Source organism: Pseudonaja textilis, chromosome 1 (assembly GCF_049901715.1).
Source record: "Pseudonaja textilis isolate UNSWEBS1 chromosome 1, rPseTex1.2, whole genome shotgun sequence".
Lineage (NCBI taxonomy): Eukaryota > Metazoa > Chordata > Lepidosauria > Squamata > Elapidae > Pseudonaja > Pseudonaja textilis.
Genome location: NC_141990.1, coordinates 7,161,556 through 7,183,974, shown reverse-complemented (window position 1 = coordinate 7,183,974; position 22,419 = coordinate 7,161,556). Strand labels below are relative to the sequence as shown.

At 44.3% G+C, this 22,419-nt stretch overlaps 1 protein-coding gene across 3 annotated transcripts in view; it reads left to right on the top strand.

The window, feature by feature from the left end:
- Positions 1–22,419, top strand: part of CLTC (clathrin heavy chain) — a 97,680-nt gene that overhangs the window by 26,382 nt on the left and 48,879 nt on the right. For 2 of the 3 annotated variants that reach the window (XM_087925193.1, XM_087925185.1), the window contains exons 2-6: positions 9,284–9,491; positions 13,186–13,454; positions 16,410–16,571; positions 18,120–18,233; positions 20,378–20,551. In XM_087925193.1, the coding sequence (XP_087781319.1) occupies positions 9,284–9,491; positions 13,186–13,454; positions 16,410–16,571; positions 18,120–18,233; positions 20,378–20,551 (927 nt within the window). Of the gene's footprint in view, positions 1–9,283; positions 9,492–11,425; positions 11,469–13,185; positions 13,455–16,409; positions 16,572–18,119; positions 18,234–20,377; positions 20,552–22,419 lie in introns of those variants that run through there. The other variant, XM_087925200.1, reaches the window with a different exon arrangement.

Genomic DNA, 22,419 nt, shown 5'->3' with positions numbered 1-22,419 from the left:
CTGAGCGGGCATGGCCGGCTCAATGTCCTGCAGCCCACGCGTGGCTCTCCGGAGCTCCGTTTTCACTGGTGGGGGCATCGCAGCCAGTCCTTCCATCGCGGCCCCGTGGGTCAGATCTAAGCACCCCGTGGGCCGCATCTTGACCACAGGCCTCGAGTTTGACACCCCTGCTCTGGGCTGATCCCTCTCTTGACTCCATCCTGGACTTGGTCTGCTCTTTTCCTACATAGATTTTTTTTTGGGGGGTGGGGGGTAATGTGGAAGAGAGCGTGTCCAGAGTTTTTAAGCTCACCGATCATGGGCTTGCAAGGATTAACCCTTTTTGAGGAAAGCAGCAGGAGTTACAACATTATTAAATCAGAAGGGGCGGGAAACACAGAGGGAAAGTTGAAAGGTAGGAAAAGGATGCTTTGGACCAGAGGTCTCCAAACTTGGCAATTTGAAGACTTGCGGACTTCAACTTCAATTCTGGAAGTTGAAGTCCACAAGTCTTAAAGTTGCCAAGTTTGGGGACCGCTGCTTTAGACCAAGGGGAAATGGTCTTTCTTCCCTAGCAGGTATGAAGATCACAATATTCGCATTAGATATTAATTATAAATATTGCACAAAATAATGTTACAAACAGGAAATCACAAACTGCCGCTGCTGAAAAGTTTTTGATTTTTTCTTTGTGTTGTTCGTGTTGTTTTAATTGTAAAATTAATAAAGTTTATTCAGAAAAAAAAAGATCACTGCAGGGGCTTTTTGAGTTGGTTGTGTGTGCTCAGATATGCATGGCAATATCAGATGGCCTTGAGTCCAAAACAATTGCCTGTCCTTGGATTTAAGTTGATTTAATTGTCAGTTGCAACTCAATTGCTTGCAGGCTGTTAAAATGGAGAGTAAGGAAGAGAATATCCTGGGAAGATGTTTAAAGGAAGGACAACATGAAAACACTGTGAACCTCCCCCTTTTTGTTTTTTGTTTTGAAAGGCTATCTTTTGCCAACCTGACCACTGCGAAATTGCAGCTGTGAAAGTAGCGTTAGCTACATCCAGCATGCAGAAAATTAAGGCTGTGCACTAAGTGAAAAATGTACAGTAAGTTACGATGGCTCTGAAAAAAGTGGCTCATAATTGCTCCTCACATTCAAGACCCTCACAGTGTCCTGCCGTCATGTGTTCACACAATGTTCTGGGGTCACGTGATCCCTTGACAAAGGGCTCTTTACGACCGTTGCTGCGTCCCAGAGTTACATGAGTCATAAGTATGAACCAGTTGCCAAGTGTCTGAATTTTGATCACGTGGTCATGGGGCTGTTACAGAGGTCCTAAGTGCGAAAAATGGTTAAGCCAGTTTTTTCCAGTCTAGTTGTAACTTTGAACGGGTCACTAAATGAACTGTCGTAAGTCGGGGACTACCTGTATTCATCTGGGTCTCACACCAACCAGCCCTGCACCTGTCTTATCCTCCCTGTAGGGTGTAGCTCAAAATCTGATTTTATTTTATTTATTCCTTAAATTTATATGCTGCCTCTCTCACCCCTAAGGCAACTCTGGGCGATGTAGAAACAGTGGAAAGAATGTGACTAATTAATATTGATTAATAAAACATTAATGTTTTAAAAAGCTAGATTAAAAGCTAGAGTCCTGCAGATGGATGGCATGGGGACGAGATCCTTTTCTTAACCCATCTACCACCTTCAGCATTGAGTGCCTCCCTTGAGGCCCTAAAGCCAGGAGTGTCAAACTCTAATTCATTGAGAGCGGCATCAGGGTTATGTTTGACCTTGGGGAGGCGGGGGGGGGGCGTGACTGGGGTGGGTGTGGCCAGTTCAATCATGTCGGGGGCGCCTATAGGCGGTCTGAGCGCTCTGCCAGTGAAAATGGGCTCCCGAGCTCCGTTTTTGGTTGCGATGACCTCCTGCAACCCTCCGCCAGCGAAAACAAGATTTTTACTGGTAGAGGCACTGCAGGCGGTCTTTTGCTGTTTCCGGGGTGACCCTGTGGATCAGATGTAAGTACCCCGTGGGCCTGATAACAGCCCCTGGGCCTAGAGTTTGACACTCCTGCCCTAAGCCAACGGACAAAAACTAGGTTTTGACTCTTCTCCCCTTCTGAGTGAGTGGGGCGGCTAGCCCCACTGGGGCATGACTGCTTCTCAGATACCCTGGATCCATGCCTTAAAAGTGCTTTTTTTATTAGTGTTGTGGGCAAACACAGCCATTTGTGACTTATCAAACCATATCTTTAGAAATGGTAAGACCCAAACACGATCTTGGGGCAGTGGTTCTCAATCTGTGGCCTGGGGGCCCTTGGGGCCCCCACAGTATCATCACAGGGGAACGTGAAGGCTTGAAAAAATGTTATTTAAATCTTCCCAAGTCTTGGGATGCGGGTCCATGGCCATGAAACGTTTTTAAAGAGCATCCGTGGGGAAGAAAACATGGAGAACCACTGCATACCTTTTGTTAATTTAATAGCTGAATCAGAGAGAGTCGGGTGGCAAACAGGTTTGCTAAATTATTATTATCACAACACAGTTTCTTGTGGTGCAGCTGCATGAAGCCCAATTGTTGTGGTTTGTAAACCATGACTAGATGTTTGGTGTATTGTGTATGCCTTACCGGTCTGGTTTAATCAATAAGGCATAGTGAAACAAATAATGGCTTGGTGTTGGCATACAAATTAAATCAGCCTCCTGCTCTAAAAATGCGCTCTGTGACTAAAGTGTCCTGATTTTAAAATATTCCATGTCAACTGTTGCAACAGTTTTAACTGTTGCAACAAAATGCTAGTTATTAGCATTACGGTCTATTGATTACCTATTGATGGAGTTTCTGTTCCACACAATACAATGCTTCCCCCATCAGAGGCTATGAATTATTTAATTTCTTTCCCCAGTCTGTCAGAATGCCAATGTGGGAATTGTAGTTGAACAATGATTTGTGCCACAAGGTATCATGTATTCTTACTCATGTTTATACTTATGCCTATTATCTTGTAAGCGATTGACAAATCGAATAAATAAAATAAAATAAAATAAACAATGAAAACCAGAAAATCTTTAGTGTGCTTTTGAAGAAAACGCTAGTTAGAAGTCACTGATGTTTGCCATTCTGTACATAAAATACCCTTAAAGACCCATTCATGGACTTCTTGTGCGATACTGCTTTTATCACAGTAAGCAATGGGTAGCTTTAATTATGTTTGTTTACGGCTTAGGGTGTTACCTGAGTTTGGCTTGTATTGGGTTGTATGGTGGAGTATTAAAAACTGTAGTGGCTTATTTAGCAAACTGTGTCTTAAGGCACTGTATAAATCTAGCATGTTTTGTTGTCAGGACAAAATGGTGAAAATCATGTTATGTCATGTTTTTGTTTGCTTGATATACCAAATAACTTACAAACATTTTGGTTATATAGAGATAGATTGCATTAAGGAGAATTCTGCAAATAAATAATATTTAGTTTTCTTCTCATGGATATAGGGGACAATTACATACCTGAGGTCTTCCCCTAATATAAGAAAAGTGGTTTTCTAGATATTCAACCTTTACCAGCCTTTCCTGGTTTTTCATATTACAGGTAGTTGTTGATTTAGGACCAGAATTTCTGCTGATAAAGTGATTGCTAAGTGAATCACGCCTGATTTCACTACCTTATACTTGCCATGGTTGTTAAGCGGATCACTGCAGTAGTGAATCATTTGGTCATTAAGCAGATTTCTCTTCCCCATTGACTTTGCTCGATAGAAGCCAGCTGGGAAGGATTCAAATGGTGACCATTTGATCCTAAGACCCTCAATTTACATAAATATATCCCATTTCCAAGCTCTCAGATTTTGATCATGTGACCAGGGGGAAATGCTGCAAGATGCTTTTGTCACTGCCATTGTAGCTTCAAGCAGTTGCTAAATGAATAGTTGTGAGGACTACCTGTAATTGGACAATTATTATTATACCTTATTACCAAGGCAAGCCCTTAGGGTAGGATTGTGTTTGGGTGAAAGCCATTGTAAAGTGCTTCTTAAAGGTTAAAATTCTTCAGGAATACACAGAACTATATATAGGGAAAGAATCATTGAAAGGTAGCATAACAAATCCGATGTTCTCCAGATATACCGTGTTTCTCCAACAATACGGCCTCCACCAATAGGAAGGCCCAGCATGATTTCTAGGCATGAGGTGAAATTAAGCCCCGCCCCCCAAAATTTAGGCCTATTTAAACCATGTGTTTCCCCACCATTTCTCACATCGTTCGTTAGAACTACACGAGGTGAAGAGAAATGGGAAGGGAAGGGAAGGGGGGGAGAAAACTTGCAGGTAGCCTAGGCTAGAATACCCTGATCTACTATCGATAGAACATCAGCCGATAGAAGCTCCCCAAAGGCAGAGTGACCAGCTGCTTCTGTCGGCCGGTAGAAGCGGCTGCCGACTCTGCCTTTGGGGAGCTTCCATCGGCCGATAGAAACGGCCTTGTGAGGGGAGCTCGCATTAATTGTCTTTGAATCTACCAGCGGGGCAAGGAGAAAGCCCACGCGTATCTGTGTCTGGATGAAAATTGTGAGATTGCGACAGAGGGAATGGGAGAAAAGGCCTTAGCCCAAATGTATTCTTGTTTTGCTTTCTTGCGCATTCTCTGATCAATCTCTCCGGGGCAGCTTTTAGCCTAAAATCGCCCAGGTCTCCCTCAGCTAAAAGAGAGGGGCGGTCTCGAAAGACCATCCCTAACCTCCGCCATTTGAGAGGACCGAACCCATTGCTTCTCAAAATTAGACCCACAAGTTTTTCAAAAGTTCTTCTGAATGCCTACGACGTCTGATGAAATCCAGAAATGTCTTGTGATTGAACTCAATCCAAAACAACCAAAACCAACCTGCACCTCGTCGGCAAGTCCCTGGTTTTACGGCTCCTCTCTCGTCCCGAATTATGCCGAAATAAGGGATTCCGAGGCTGGCATGGGTTAATTGGTTAATGATGGGCGCTCTTTCAAGCGCTCCGAGAGAGAGAGAGAGAGAGAGAGAGAGAGAGAGAGAAGGAGGTGTCGCTGAAGTTATCAGACTGCCCCCCAACTGTTAGCAACGCCACCCGTGAGCTGTGGCAGGATTGCCTCGGATCATGTGCAGAGTGTCTTCGCTGTTCAACTCCCCCGCCCCACGACTCAAGGTTCATACTAAAATTAGGCCTGTCCAACCAGCCCCTGCAAATATTCGGTCTTCACCAGAGCAAAAGAAAGGACGGTTTAGCTTCTCTCCTGCCCTTCTTCGCTCCAGCTCCCTTCCGCGCCACGGCGGTGACCCTTTCACACTCACCCCGCTTCCTACGATGACCGCTCCCGCGTCTCCTTTCAGGAGCCTGCCCGATCTCCCTTCTAAGGATAGCCAAGCTCTGCTGCCTCCTCTTCCCTCCCTGGCGCCCCCCCCCCACTCCTCAAACCAGCGGTGGCAGCAGGTAAAGGGAGGTCGGCTGCCCCTGGGACTTTGGCAGGGTGCTCGGAAAAGGTCTGGCCTGGGGAGGGGAAGGCGGCAGTGGGAACCCCGCAGATGCTGAGACCTTCCCTCACCAGAAGGGCTTGGCTGACCCGGTGCAGGGACGAGGGCTAGCAGGGGTGGTGTGTGTGTGTGTGAGAGAGAGAGAGAGAGAGAGAAAGAGAGAGACTCAGCTTGCTTCCCTTCTGCTAAGAAAACTTTGCAGCCGCTCTCCCATGCGCACTCCCCTCGCCAACAAGCCGTTTCTATCGGCCGATGGAAGCGGCTGGTGCCTCTGCCTTCCACAGACCGATACCGGTCCAGAGCCTGGTGGTTGGGGACACCTGCTCTACTCAAGGCAGGAGATGTTATACCATCCTGGTCACATGGTTGTCCAGCCTTTTTTTTTTTTTTTTGGTAATATTTGCGAATATTTGGGACCATGGTATCTGCAGATCCCAGTCACCAAGGATGATGTTCAACAATCATGGGAATTCTAGTCCTAAATATCTAGAAGGCTTCAAGAGCTGCCACGGCGCAGTGGTTAGAGTGCAGTACTGCAGGCTACTTCTACTGACTGCCAGCTGCCTGCAATTTGGCCATTCGAATCCCACCAGGCTCAAGGCTGACTCAGCCTTCCATCCTTCCGAGGTGGGTAAAATGAGGACCCAGATTTTGGGGGGGCGATAGGCTGACTGTAAAACCGCTTAGAGAGGGCTGTAAAAAGCACCGTGAAGCAGTATCTAAGTCTTAAGTGCTATTGCTATATCACCTGAAAGATTGTTCTTGGCATCTAGCCTTGCCTGCCGTTGTTCTGGCTGTGTAACAGAAGGTCACAGCCCTTAACCAGTGGCCCACCCTGCCCTTATCAGAGGCTGCAAGGAAGGACCCAACGGAATTCGGGCCCTTCACGAGAGGCATGAAATGTCACTGATAATTTGGAAAGACACACAATGAATTCACGGCCCGGATTCTCCCATCCATTTAACAGAAGCGATTCCAGAAAATGTCTGAGGAAACATGAACCGGTTGCCTTGAATGAATCACTCCGGGCTAGTAAAAGGACTATCTTGCATAAGGGTGGAAGTGAAACTTCCAGGGAAATTGCCACAGAAGGGGAAATCTCTTTCGAAAGAAAAGGCCCTCGGAGGCTGTTCTTTCCGGGCTGAATGACTGTCCTCGGCCTCACAGCTAAGTAGGAAGTTGACATTAGTGCAAACCATAGTCGGCTTAGTTGCTTCAACATGGCTTTTAGGAAAGAGAATGTGCTTGAAGGCTGCTTTGGTCTCCTTAAATTTCATGGCTGATTCCTAAGCCGCATATGCAGCAGCAGTTAAATCCTGTGGAAGCTGGAAAAATGTTGGGGTGCTTAGTAATTGCTGCTTAAGGGGGCGTCCAAGTAGAACGAATGTGGAACGGCAGCTTTTTAGCTTTCCGCTTTTTAAGGCATCCTCGTCCTCCAGTAAGCAAAAAGCAGCTTGCTTTGCTGTTGCCTTAGCATCTTAAATCTATAAACCCAGCCATTGTGGTTTATGGTTAGGCACATGCCATCAGCCAACTGTGATTTATTGAAGAGAGGGTATTTGCTGGGGAACCCCTATACTTTTGATCAATTCTAAAGCATTGTTTTTCAAACTGGGCAATTTTAAGCCGGGTGGAGATGCTGACTGGGGAACTCTGGGAGTTGAAGTCTACACATCTTAAAATCGCGAAGGTTGAGAAACACGGTGATAGACTCTCCTGGCTTTAGCATAAACATAAAATAAATAAACAGGCACCCCTCAAAGCTGGCAAAAGAGGAAAACTTAACCAGGACACAATTTGTGTAGCTTTTCCAGACTTTATATGCCTGAATTCAGTAGCTGTTCAGTAGCACGAATTATTATTTTGCATTAATTGACACTATGTCTTGATCCTATTTGACCAGGATAGTGATGATATGAGTAGTAACAGAGATCAGCTGGCTACTCTTCCAAAGTTTTAATGCCTGGCAGCTAACATCATTTTTAAAATAAGTAGAAACAATACTTCATCAGTCAGAGGAAAAAGTCCTGGCTATTGTTGTATATCCTCAATTTATAGCCATGATCGGCAGTGGAATTTCTATGCCTAACCAAGGCATTTTTATGTGAGTTGTGCGGGATTTTAAAAACTTTTTTTTGCCATGCCTGGGAAACAAAATCACTACAGTCATTAAGTGAATCATGAGGATGTTAAGTGAATCTGGATTCGCCCATTTCTTTTAGTAACCTGGCTGGAAAGATTGCAAAATAGCAACCACACATCTCCAGGACACTTCAACTATCATAAATACAAGTTGTCCATAAATACAACAGTTCATTTAGTGACTTGTTCAAGGTTACAGTGCTGGAAAAAAGCGACTTATGACTGTTTTCCACACTTACAATCGTTGCAGCATCCAAATGGCCACGTGATCAAAATCCAGATGCTTGACAACTGACTCGTATTTATGACGGTTGCAGTGTCCCAGGATCACATGATCCCCTTTTGCAACCTTCTGAAAAGAAAAGTCAATGGGGAAGCCAGATTCACTTCACAACCGTGTTACTAACTTAATAGTTGCAGTGATTCACTTAACAACCATGGCAAGAAAGGTCCTAAAATGGGGAAAATTAATTTAATTGTCTCCCTTAGCCACAGAAATTGACATCTCCCTTTGCCATCCCTTGTTGTCTTGTTTTTTATCTTGAAATTCTAATATTCATAATAATTCATATTAGCCATTCGAATTTCTCCCTTTTTATCTACAAAATACTTCTCGTGGTGAGAGCCCCAAAGATGTTTAGGGTCATAATCTATTTCATACAAGTAGTCCTTGACCTGCATCTATTCGTTTAGTGACTTCTCTAAGTTACAACAGCACTGAAAGAAATGACTTATGACCATTTTTCACCTTTACGACCATTGCACCATCCCCATGGTCATGTGACCAACATTCAGACACTTGGCAACTGGCATGCAGTGGGTAATGGAATCCCCTTTTGCAAGCAAAGTCAATGGGGAAGCCAGATTCATATCACTTAACACAGATCACACTGTGTTGCTAATTTAACAACTGCATTACCTAGCAACTGTGGCAAAAAAAGACTGTAAAATGGGCAAAACTGACTTAACAACTGTCTTGTTGTTAAGCAAGAAAAATTTTGGGCTCAATTGTGGTCGTAAGTTGAGGACTACCTGTATTAGGTAAAAACCCACCTGGACTCCTGAATAAATTCTTGCACATTATTATTGATTATCGCACAATAAGGTTGATGTTTTCAGACTAGATTGGACATTTTTTTCTACCCAATGACTCCTTTCCAAGGACCTGGGATGGGCAGATGTGGGATGTTTGATGGTGTTACAGGAAATGGAAAAGTTGAGTTGAGTTGGACCTTAGAGGTCTTCTAGTCCAACCCCTTGCTCAGGCAGAAAACCCTATAGCATTGCAGGTAAATGGTTGTCCAATCTCTTCTTGAAACTTCCAGTGTTGGAAGCGAATGGAGCATTCGCAACTTCTGCAGGCGAGTCGTTCCACTTGTTAATTCTTATAACTATCAGGAAATTCCTGCTTAGTTCTAAGTTGCTTCTCTCCTTGTTTAGTTTCCACCTGTTGCTTCTTGTCCTGCCTTCAGGGGCTTTGGAGAATATGGTTGCAGGATGTCGGCTGTTCCAAGTAAAGCTGAATTCTGCAATTGGCTGATGGTGAATTTGTGAATGCTGATTGTGGTCAAACGGTGCTCCTGTTTGTTATTACTATTACTTTTAGCAATGAAAGAGGGTTTGTTGAAATACTCATTCCAACCTTGATATTCCTCTTGTGGTTTTTTTAGCTCCAGAACCTGGGTATCAACCCAGCCAACATCGGCTTCAGTACTTTGACCATGGAATCTGACAAATTCATCTGCATACGAGAGAAAGTGGGAGAGCAGGCTCAGGTGGTCATCATTGATATGAATGACCCGAACAATCCGATCCGCCGGCCAATTTCGGCTGATAGTGCCATCATGAACCCTGCTAGCAAAGTGATTGCCCTCAAAGGTACGGAAAATGCTTTCCAGTCGACTTTGTGTTTTGTGATTCCAAGGCCTGGATTTCAATGTGTCTCCTGAGGGGTCCCACCGTCCCAGGTTCCTTATTTGAGCCACAACTGCTAATGAAACAAATGTAAATTTTCATTTTCTCCCCTCGATAGCAATGAAAAGCTGTGCTTGGCCCAGTGTTTGCAACAACCATTGTGTGAAAACTAACGGGGTTGATTAGTTCCTAAGCATTTGACCCTCTCGACATTATCCTATCTTAAAATGCGTGCTTTTAATCTGTGGAAATTAAAAAAAAAATAGGTTCTGTCCTTTAAAAAAAAGAAGCAGCATGGAGGTTTTGTTAAAACATTTCAGGGCAAAGATGGAGATACTTCCTACAAACACATTTATTTTCCTAAGGCATGCACAAATTTCCTACTCTGTGATATGCCGAAAGTCTCCTGATGTAGATCATAGTAGAGGTAAATCAAAATGAAATTATAGTTCCTCTTACGTGATTATAGGGGTGGCGTGGTGGTTAGGATGCAGGGCTTCTTGGCTGGAAAGCCGGCAGTCCAGGTTGAAGACCCGAGGGCCACGCGACGTCCCTCCCCAACTTCTATCAGTCTAGCATTTTGAAAGCGTGCAAATGCGAGTAGATAAATAGGTACCACTTTGGTGGTAAAGTAACAGCGTTCCTTGACGTGATGCTGGCCATGTGACCAGGGAAGGTTCAGCGGCCTTGAAATGGAGATGAGCAATGCCCCCTATAGTCAGCAACAGCTAGAGGGGTAAAATCCTCAAGGACTCCTTACGCCAGGGGTTCCCAACCCCTGGTCTGTGGACCAGCACTGGGCTGCGGGATGCCAGCAACTGGGCTGCGCAAACAAGCAAAGCCTCATCCGCGGGATGCAGGCAGCATGCAAAACCACACTCCCTCCGGTCCATGGAAAAACCTGTCTCTACAGGACTGGTCCCTGGTGCCCAAAAGTTTGGGGGCCGCTGCCTTACGCGACTATAGTTATATTCTACCTTAGGCCTCATATGGTCACAAGTCAGGTCCCAACTGGAACTGTCTTTACAATGGATGCTAAATGTCTCGGGTAAACCAGTTCTTTTCTTCCCCCGAAGCCCAGCAAATTTGCCTTCAGAATGTCCACAGATTGCCACATGTTTTTCCCCGCCTCCCCCATGGTAGATAAACTAAGCTCTAAAACTGTCTCATTACAGCAGCGTCCTCTTTTTCTGACGGCTTTAATGTTTTATCACTATTTTTGTCACACTTCCTAATGCTTTCTTGTGTGTGCAGATGGTGAGTTACCTCTTGTATTGTATTTGCCTTTGTCCTGTTTTATGAAAAGAGAATGCAAAAGGCTTGCCAGATTAAAAGTTTCAAAAGTTAGCACAGCTGCCTTATGAAGGGCTACAGATGTGCAAAACTCAGTGATACAGGAATGGGATGTGCTGGGATACTCCGGAGCATCTCCTGAATTAGTCAGTTCTGTACATCCCTAACGAGCATTTCTCTTCTCTCATGTGAAATTTGGATTTCAGCACTTGGTGACAATTGGGAAGGAGGGGAAATAACTGAATGCTAGAACCCTACAGGCATTTCTGCTTGGGTATGCATCAGACTTTTTATAAACGGGACAGAGACTTACAATATCATATCTGGCTGTATATTGCTTTTTGTGTATTCTGTATATAACGTGGGAGGGACGGACATGGCTGAAATGAAGCCTTTCAGGCTTTCAAAGAAAAAAGAATGAGCCTATTGATTTATGTATATAAATATTGATTTATATCCCCCCCCCCCCATTCATTCAGGATTCAAGACAGTTTTTACCTAGTGCCTCCCTCCTTTTGTAAAACTACCCTCCTGAAATCCATGATCATGTAGGGGTTTATTTGCTTTTTTCTTTAAAAAAAAATCAGTTTAACCTTCTATTTAAAGGACAACATCTGAATATGGAGTCTAACTCTTTGGTGGACAAGTGTGAGTCTTTAACCCTCAAATTTAGTGTTTTAATAGCTTTGAAAGTCTTTATCTGCATAGTTTCAGTGCTGTGTGTTCCTTTGGATTGAAGGTGGTGCAGTCTTGTGGGGCTGGTAGTGTCCTTGGAAGTATCTGTAGCTCAATCTCTTAGTCCTCCTCCCCCCCAAACTTATCAGCCTATTTCGCTTCTAGCCTCCCATGCCTTCCCCTGCTCCTCTCTTCCACAAATGTAATATCTTTATGTAGAAATATATTCTCTCCTCGCTCTGTTTGTCTTTTAAACATTACCAATAGTTTATAGCAGAGGTGGGGAACTATGGCCCCTTTATGACTTCTGGACTTCAACTCCCAGAATTCCTGAGCCAGCATGGCTGGCTCAGGAATTCTGGGAGTTGAAGTCCACAAATCATAAAACTGGCCATAGTTCCCCATCTTTGCTTTATAGAGATCGACATGTAAGGGGGTAATTTCACGAAGTCCTGCTTATTTGTATTTTATCCCTTCGGTGTCCTACATTTCCTCAAAGATCTTCAGAGGAGGACCCAAAATGGCAGTTCTCATTTTAGAGCGACCCTGTGTGGCAGATTAGGGAGGTTAGATTAGATTATACTGAAGGCCATACAGGAATTCAGACTCAAATTTTCCTGGTTTGTGGATTTCGGCTAAAACACACTTAACACCGTATTTGAAAGTACCAATAGAAGAGATTATTTGTAGCTCAGGGTTGAATAGGTGGGTTCTTGGTAGTCTCTGAGCTTGGTTGTTTTCTTGCAGAAAACTTTTCATTACCTAACTAGGCAATATCATCAGTGCTACGAGGGAGTGGGGTTTTCTCTCATTTTATATACCAATAGCTTGAACAGTATTGGTGGGATTGTTCACAGTGATTCCTTGACTGGGCCCGTTGTTGGGGAACTTGCAGGGGCATTCTTGCCAACACTGACAGAGCAAGCCATTGGTATATAAACAGAGTTTACCTACTCTCTTTCAGCACTGATGATGTTACGTAGTTGGGTAATGAAACGTCTGCAAGAAAGCAACCAAGTTCAGAGATCACCAAGGACCCCACTTTGAAAGTTAGCAGCATGATCCATATTGAACGTTCGCTCTTTCTTAATTCTTTCAGGTATTCCCCTTGGTGACCTGCACCTCACTTTTCCTAGTTGTAATTGTACTCTCTCCCTTTTCTAAATCCCTGTGTTTTCTGTACGTTTTAGTCCATAGTATGCATTAAGGGCAACGGTTCATTTAAAAGCTAAACTAGCAATCCCATCTAAGAAAGTGCCGGCAAGATAAGACTTGGCAGCTAACCTTAGGCGATTCCCCATATTTCTTCTAGATATGGATATTAATGTGTGTGTTGCACTGATGTTGTATGTCTTGATGTACTTATATCTTCTCAAGCAAGACGTGAAATGAGTTGCTTGGGTTAAGGATGAGTAACTTTGCATGAATGTTGAGCATCATGAGAGAAAACTGCAATTGGCTTCGAAGCCCTTATCAGTTCAGCCCTTGGCTCTCTGTAGGACTCATGTAGGACAGAAATGGCATTTGAGAATTGGGCCATTTTTACTGTCAAATTAACCGTGCATGATCCTTTCCCTGGGTTGGGATTTGGATGTCCAGATAATCTTCTCAGGCTTAAACATCTGTAGGCTTTTAAATGACGGGCCATGACAAGGAACTTTGCTCAATAAATCCACACTCCTATCCTTAGCCGGGAAGACCCTTCAGATTTTTAACATTGAGATGAAGAGCAAAATGAAGGCTCACACCATGACGGATGATGTCACCTTTTGGAAGTGGATTTCCCTGAACACCGTTGCGCTGGTCACCGACAATGCTGTTTACCACTGGAGCATGGAAGGAGAGTCTCAGCCGGTCAAAATGTTTGATCGTCATTCCAGTCTTGCAGGTTGCCAGATTATCAATTATCGAACCGATGCCAAGCAGAAATGGCTGCTTCTGACTGGAATTTCTGCCCAGGTAAGAATATAACGCCATGCAGGGACTGCTCAGCAGTTAAGACCCTGGTCTTGTGAGCTGGAAAGCCGGCAGCCCAGGTTTGAGACCCGAGCACCACATGACAGGTGAGCTCCCGCTGCTTGCCTAAGCTCCCCCCCAACGGGATGGGATAGGGATAGAATAGAATCTTTATATAGAAGAGAAGAGAATAGAAATTAGAATAGAATAGAATCTTTAGAATAGAGTAGGAAAATAGAATAGAATCTTTATTTAGAATAGAATAAAATCTGTTTAGAATAAAATAGAATAGAATAGAGTCTTTAGAATAAAATATAGAATAGAATCTTTAGAATAGAATAGAATAGAATAGAATATACATCAGAATCTTTGTTTAGAATAGAATAAAGAATAGAATAGAATAGAATAGAATAGAATAGAATAGAATAGAATAGAATAGAATAGAATAGAGCGGAATGGAATGGAATGGAATGGAATAGAATAGAATAGAATAGAATAGAATAGAATAGAATAGAATAGAATAGAATAGAATAGAATAGAATAGAATAGAATAGAATAAACATAGTTGGAAGGGACCCTGGAGGTTTTATAGTCCCCAACTTCCTGCTTAAGCAGGAAATCCTATACCATTTCAGACAAATTGTATAGTTCCAAAGCATGCAAATGCAAGGGGATAAATAGGTACCACTATAGTGGGAAGGTAACAGTGCTCCGTGACATCATGCTGGCCACATGGCTGAGGAAATGTCTTCAGACAGCGCTGGCTCAATGGCCTTGAAATGGAGATGAGCAACGCCCTGTACAGTCAGCAACAACTAGCGGAGTAAAACCCGCAGGGACTCCTTTACCCTTTTTTTGTAGCCTACTGGGAATGAGCATTGCCTTAATAAAAGCTGGGATCTCTGCTATAAATTGTGGGGGAGAAGGTGGTTACTTTCTCACGTACATCCTGTGAGAAAACACCCAAAATGCCCCTCTAGAGCTGTTTGTTTTAGCAAAATTGAAATCCTTGCATCCGAGGCCAGTCCGTGACCCATTTTAGTTCTGCTTCCTGTGCAACCTTGATCTCTCGACAGAGCGTTGGCAAAGCCTCAGCAGCTAATCTCTCGTAAAGGAAGGACCCCTGCTATAAACTTCACACTGAAATTTTGTTAGTTACACAAAGAGACACACATCCTGCAAGCAGAATTTGCTTGGGGCAAATGAAAAGAGAAACATTTCTGATTTTCATTGTATGTGGTGATTCCTAGTTTAAAAAACACCTTCATGTAACCCCCACTCTTAAAACTCAGGTTTCCCTCCTCCGTTTTTGAAGACGCCCTCCAGGGAACAAAATTATTTTCTTTATGAACTCAAATCTCAACGCTTTTAAGGTTTCGACATCCCTGAGACATCTGGTAATGTAATGAGATTTGGGTTGTTTTAAATGGATTGAAAATAGGTTTTTATTTTAATAATGCGGGGCCACAATTATCAGGGGAGCGATAGCCACCCTGTTGCTTTGGTGGCTGCACTGCTGACATTTTCCTTGTATAATTACAGTAATGTAATTAAATGAAATTAGGCAATTTGTTATCTAAGTGCAACCAAGTATAGTTCAACTGATGTCTTGTGACTTATGAATAAAGAAATTTTCACTTCTTCCACTACTATGTGGTGGAAGGAATGGCGGAATCTGGGGGCGGAGTTAAAAGAGGCATCAGCCTAGAATCCCTAGGTAGCCACAAGCAGAGTAAATCCAACCTCCCTTGAATGTTGTGGACCCTTATCTAATTCCAAGCAGGTTGCTAACCCTTAGTTGAAAAGATTCCTGTGCATAGGGCTGTTTAGCAATAAATCATTTTAATTATTAGCCCTTCACCCGTGGACCTGATCTTTGGCACCTGTCACAAGTTCTATAATGGTAAGCACATCAAAATCATTGCATAAACCCTAAAATTAGATTAAGACAGTTTTTAAAACTTTCAATGCTTCGTTATGCCACCACTGAGCATGCCTTGAAGCTTCTCCCCGTGCTGTTTATCTGGCTCCTTTTTTTTGATATATTGAATTTTTAACTTTTTTTAAAAAAAATGCTTTTAGTTGTGCACTACTCAGAGTCACTCTGGGAGCAAGATAGAGAATATCTAAATTTGATTAAAGAAATAAATAGAAAATAGAAAACCCTTCTCCCAATGTAAGAGAAATGAGCCCAGCCTTTAAATTTTTTAAAATAAATTTGTAGTTTTCTCAAAGAAGTTTGGTTATGTAGTAAATCAGATGTAGAAATAACGATGTATGTGACCCAGCTGTGTTTGTGTCATTGCCACATTGAATGTAGGCCTCATCCTTCTAAAGCATTGTTCCCCACACCACCACCACCACTGAAAATGTATTTGGCTCTCACTGGTCGTAACTATTTATTTAGTGTATGATGAGAAAACGGCCAAAGAGATCAAGAAATCAAGTAGTGACCAGACAGATGGATCACCACAGGAAACCAATCTGGGTGAATCTGAACCAAATTAGACTCTCTTCAGTTCGGAAGTTTCTGGTCGCTTTTCAGCAACCCCCCAGAGTGAGCTTCTGTTAAGAAAAGGAAAGCCGCTCCAAATTAAAAAAAAAGGATATATGAGGGGGAAAGTGCTGTTCCTGTCCATTTGAAGAAGATTTGAACGCTCTTCAGATGTACAGTCTGAATGCCAAATGTTTAAAAGCAGCGGTTTCCCAACCTGGCCGCTTTAAAGGCTTGTGGACTTCAACTCCCAGAATTCTTCTGCCAGCATGAAACCTGGCCCCTTTAAGACTTGTGGACTTCAACTCCCAGAATTCTTCAGCTATGCTGGTTGAGGAGTTCTGGGAGTTGAAGTCCACAAGCCTTCAAGCAGCCAGATTGGGAGACCCCTGGTTTAAAGTGTACCCCTAGCTTAACGCGGTAGGTTGAATGTTCTCACGACCCCTTTCCTTCTCTTCTTAAAGCAAAACCGTGTCGTCGGAGCCATGCAACTTTATTCCGTGGATAGGAAAGTGTCACAGCCGATCGAAGGCCACGCTGCCAGTTTTGCCCAATTCAAGATGGAAGGCAACACAGAAGAATCCACCCTGTTCTGCTTCGCGGTGCGAGGGCAAGCCGGAGGCAAGGTGAGCCTCCTGTGGGTCCGATCTCCATTCATCCATCGCGGGAGAGGAGACTTTGGCCTTCCGTGGGGTTTTTATTTACACACACACACACACACACACACACACACACACACACAGAGGAAGTCCTCTACTTATGACCACAGCTGGGACCAGAACACTGGTTTCTAAGCAAGGCGGTTGTTAAGTGAGTTGCACCTGATTTTTATTTTTTGGCCATGATTGTTAAGCGAGTCACTTCAGTTTTTCACTTTCAGTTTTTCACTTTCAGTTTTAAGCAAACTTGGCATCCCCCATTGATTTTGCTTTGTGTTCAGCCCGTTGGGAAAGTCACAAATAGCCGTTACTGACAGCAGGATGCTGCGGTCATTGTAAATAGATGCTGGTTGCCAAGCCCCTGAAGTTTGACCAAGTGACCGTAGGGATGCCGTGACAGCTGTAGGCCACTTTTTTCCAGCGCTGTTGCAATTTCAGACTACACTAAATGTAGTTCACTAAATGAATGGTGGTACGTTGAAGACTTACCGGTCAGATCTCACCTTTGAGGCACATAGTTTTGAACAGAAAGAATCCCCCTCTCCGTTTCGGCAGGCAGCATAAACCGTGGCAGCTTGCCTCAGAGGCCGGATGTTAAGACATATAGGTCTTAACATCATCATCATCATCTCCATTCAGTGACTCCCATAATCCCTTGCGGGGTGGAATCTGGGCAACTGAATGGAGCTGAGTGTTTACTGGCCGGATGCCCTTCCTGTCACCAACGCGGAGGTTTTGGGTTTTTTTTTTTCTTCAGCAGATACATATTCTCATTGTGCCCAGAGAGAGAAATATCTGCCTCTACCTAGGATCGAACTCACAGCCTCCTGATTGTGAGGCGAGAGCTGCACCTCTAGACCATCGCACCACTCTATTAACAATCTGAACGTAGGACATGATTTGCTTATTGTATGCTGTCCAGAGACTTGATGATTAGAGCGACAACATACAGGTCATCCTCGACTTACAACAGTTCATTTAGTGACCGAATGGTGCTGGAAAAGTGATCTTAACATTGTAAAGTGGTCTTTACAATGGTGCCTGAAAAAGTGATCTTGCGGCTTTTTTTTTTTTTTCATACTTGTGACCATTGCAGCACCCCCACAGTCACATAATCAAAATTCGGATGCTTGGCAACCGACTCCTATTTATGACGGTTGCAGTATCCTTGGCGGGGTGGTGGTCACATGATCCCCTTTTGCCGTCTTTCTGACAAGCAAAATCAAGAGGGAAGTGAGATCCATTTAACAACCCCTTTACTAATTTAGCAGCGGGGGTGTGATTCGCTTAACCCCTGTGGCAAGAAGCGTGGTCACATGGGGCAAAACTCGCTCCCCAGAATTTCTCACCTAGCAACGTAAATTCTGGACTCCATTGTGGTCATTACATCGAGGACTGCCCATGGTCTGTTTTCAGCCCTGGGACCTCCTTCCCTTCTTGTTTGATAAAGCCAAGCGTTGGCAATCGATGGATCCTTTCTCAAGATGGTCTCCAACCTGATTTCTTCCCATACAGTTGCATATTATTGAGGTTGGGGCACCTCCCACCGGAAACCAGCCATTCCCTAAGAAAGCTGTGGATGTCTTCTTCCCACCAGAAGCCCAGAACGACTTCCCCGTAGCAATGCAGGTATGTTACGTTATCAAGGAACAGGCCTTTACCTGTATCTCCTGAAGGCTTTGGAAGGGGCTGGCCATGCAATCCAATTTGGTTTAATGGAGGAGTGTCTAGCTCTGGCAACTTTAAGACTGGCTGGGGAATTCTGGAAGTTGAAGAACACAAGTCTTAAAGTTGCCAAGGCTGGACATCCCTAGTCTAATGGTTATTATGGCACCAAGCTAGAAAGCATGAAACTCTTGGGTTCAAGTCCTGCCTTCGCCACGTAAGCCAGCTGGGTGACTTTGGGCCAGTCCCTCACTCTCAGCTCCACCCACGTCATAGGGTCCTTGTGGAGAAAACAAGGAGGAAGATGCATTCCCTGTTCGGAGCGAGTTGTAAAAATGAATAAAGGATACAAATGACTGACTGGATAAAATCAGAAGGGCTTGAAGGAATCATGTCAAGACCCTCAAAGAATTTGCAGAGCTCAAGGCTGCCCAGCTTCCAGCCTTGCCTTTAATGTGGTTAGCTGCTTTTTGTAGAGCAAAGTTCAGGTGTTCTGCAGAAGTACCAAAGGGCCTCTTGATCCGTAGTCTGGGTAGCTCTTCAACTTGGCCGTTTGACAGTTCAAACAATCTATATGAACACACTGTGTTTTTGATGAACCAGGACTCTGCACGCCTTGGCAGGTTTTAGAAGAGCAGAGTTCATTATCCCAAAAGCCTGTTGGTCTTCTTTTAAAATTGCCTGCACAAAAAGCATTAACGCTGTGGGAGGAGAGTGTCGCGTGACTAGTGTCGAGGGCCTTGAAGGACCCAGGGAAGATCTGTTACCAGGCAGGGATGAGATAAATGAAACTTGAACCCCGGGCCAAGGAAGTGGTTTATGAACGCATCTGAGAAGAGCGCCCTCTCCTCCAATTCACCTGAAGATAAAAGGGAGGGGGGACTTGCATGATTCTTTTTGCAGTAGCTGTTCTAATAAAAGTAGCTTTCGGTCTGTACAGAGTCTGGTCTACCTTATTCTCCCCCTCCCCCCACCCTTCCGTTTGGTTGTGTCTGATACTTGGAGGGTGCTTGGCACGTCCCCTGCAGTTTTCTTGGCAAGGTTCCCCCCCACCCCCACCCCCAGAAGTGGTTTGACATTGCCACCTTCCTGGGCCTGAGAGAAAGGGTTAGCCTGAGGTCACCTAGCTGGCTTCATTGCCTAAGGCGGGGACAAGAACCCAGAGTCTCCTGGTGATTGGCTCAAAGTCATCCAGCTGGCTTTCATGTACGATAGCAATAGCACTTAGACTTACGTACAGTGAAACCTTGGGTCGCGGACGCTTTTCTTCGCGACCGAATCGGGTGACAATCACTCTTTGCTTCTGTGTTGCTTCTGGTCGCGGACAGATCTTCAGGTGGTGACCAAGCAAACCCGAAAATCAGTGCGGCAATTTTCCCTATGGCACCATTGGGGGTGGGGGTGTTGGTCCGTGCATGCACAGATGGTCGTGCTCCCGGTCACGACCAAATCAGGTTTTGACCGCAATCCTGGAACGGATTACAGTGGCGACCCGAGGCTCCACTGTACCACTTCCCAGTGCTTTACAGCCCTCTTTAAGCGGTTTACAGGGTCAGCCTCTTGCCCCCAAACAATCTGGGTGTTCATTTTACCCACTTCGGAAGGCCCAGTCAACCTTGAGCCTGGTGAGATACAAACTGCCAAATTGCAGATAGCTGGCAGTCAGCAGAAGTAGCCTGCAGTATACTCCACTTTAACCACTGCACCAGCAGGCTCAAGATAGCTCGAACTATGTAAGATAGTTCTGACTAGAACTTAAAAGTCTCCTGGTGATTGGCTCAAAGTCACCAGCCGACTTTTACATTTAAGGCAGGACTAGAACTCGCAGTCTCCCAGATTCCAGGCTGATGCCTTAAGCATTACATCATACAGGCTGCTTGTAAGCCTTTTAACTTAATAGGACTGAGATGAAGTCTACTAACATTTTTGAAACCTGGAGATGGGCGAATAAGATACGTTTAATGCAGGTTAGCTGTCGCCATGACTAGGATTGAAGTTTGATACAGGAGACCATGCTAACTTGTTTGGCTTATATCTTTGGTGGGTTTTCAACTGCAGTACGTTGCCCTGAGATGGCTACCATTCCCCCCCACCTTTCCTATTTGCAGATTAGCGAGAAGCACGATGTTGTTTTCCTGATCACCAAATACGGTTACATCCATCTGTACGACCTTGAAACGGGCACCTGCATCTACATGAACAGAATCAGTGGGGAAACTATCTTTGTGACTGCGCCACACGAAGCCACGGCTGGAATCATTGGCGTCAATCGGAAAGGACAGGTAACAAGAGGCTTCAATGTTTCAGTGGTGGTGGTGGTGGGGGCTTAGGAGGTGGTGCATGTGAATGGATTGAGGCCAGGTAGGTGCACGACTCCACCTGTACAGGTAATCCCCGACTTAAAACCACAGTTGAGCCCCAAATTTCCATTCCTAAGAGAGACACTTTGCCCCATTTTGCGACCTTTTTTTGCCCCATTTTGCGACCTTTTTAAATGAATCGCCGTGTTAACTAACTATGTTAAGTTAGTAACATGAAATTCAGCTTCCCCATTGACTTTGCTTGTCAGAAGATGGCAAATGGGGATCACATGACCCCGGGATGCCAACCATCATAAATAAGAGCCAATTGCCAAGTGTCATAAAACGCTTATAAGCCACTTTTTTCAGTACCTTTGTAACAGTGGTGTGTTTCAAATATTTTTTACCACCAGTTCGGTGGGCGTGGCTTGGCGGGCGTGCTTTGCACGCGCGCACACATTTTGCATGCATGCATATGCCAAACGCACACTGCGCAGGCACAGAGGCAATCCTGCACTCTCCCTTATGCTTCAGCAGCTGCCGCGCAGCAATTGCTGTGCCGCCTAAAGCAGCTGCACTTCGAAAGCAGTATGGGAGCCCGGGAAGGTGGGCGTGTTCAACACAGAGCGTCGAGGACCGCTGCTCATCACCGCTACCAGCTCGGCAGAACCAGGCCGAACCGGTAGAATGTCACCACTGCTTTGTAACTTCAAACGGCCGCTAAACGAGTGGTCGCTAGTCAAGGACTATCTGTATGTGGATTTTTAAAATGTTGCTATTTTCCTTGGACATTTAACTGATTACTAAAATTTCATGTAGTAGTTTGAACTAAATAAGTCCGCCGTCAAACCTTGGAGTGCTGCCCGTTCCACAAAACAAGTCAGAAGGTTTGTATTTGTATAGTAGTAGTCGGTCAAAGTTCACAGCCTATGGAAAAGCTGCTCAACCTCTCTTGGCAATATTTAACAGCATCAACCTTGAAAGATCTTTCTTGATCAGACGATACCTGCTTTCAGTTCTGTCCTGCTGTTGAGGGATGCTTTCCTGCCAGGAATTGGAGCTGCCAAATTGGTTTGTTCTGGTTCTGAGATTTTCTTCTCCTGCAAAGGAAGGAAGGAGAGAGAGGGAGGGAGGGAGGAGAGAGAGGAAAGAAAGAAAGAAAGAAAGAAAGAAAGAAAGAAAGAAAGAAGAAAGAAAGAAAGAAAGAAAGAAAGAAAGGAAGGGAGAGAGAGAAAGAAATGAATGAAAGAAAAAGAAAGAAAAAGAAAGAAAGAAAGAAAGAGAGAGAGAGAAAAAAAAGAAAGGAGGGAGAGAGAGAGAGAAATGAATGAAAGAAAAAGAAAGAAAGAAAGAAAGAAAGAAAGAAAGAAAGAAAGAAAGAAAGAAAGAAAGAAAGAAAGAAAGAGCAAGCAAGCCTTGGTTTAGGAAGGCATATCCTGAAGTTTCATAGCCTTTTGATCCAGAAGCTGCCTCTTATCCTGTTTTTCCTGAAAAACACACAAGACAATCAATCCTGTGTGCAGTTTTCCCTTGTTAATCTGTTACTTCTTTATAGTCTCACCTACCCTCTGATGCCAGAGCCAGGCCTCTTGGTAATCCTCAACTGCATTTCAAGGCAATATGCTCTTTGGTAACCAACCACGTGATAAGGGAGAAAGTACACATTCTTAAGATGCCATAGAAATTTGCAGAGCCTGTGAGCACTCCGGGTGAACCTCCTTGGTGCTCATCTCTGCTTCTTAATTGAAAGAGCCAGCGTAGTCCCCTGTAGAAGACATTTCTGTGGTCATATGGCCAGCATGGCTATACGCCAAAGATGCACAAAATGCTATCACCTTCCCCCCCAAAGT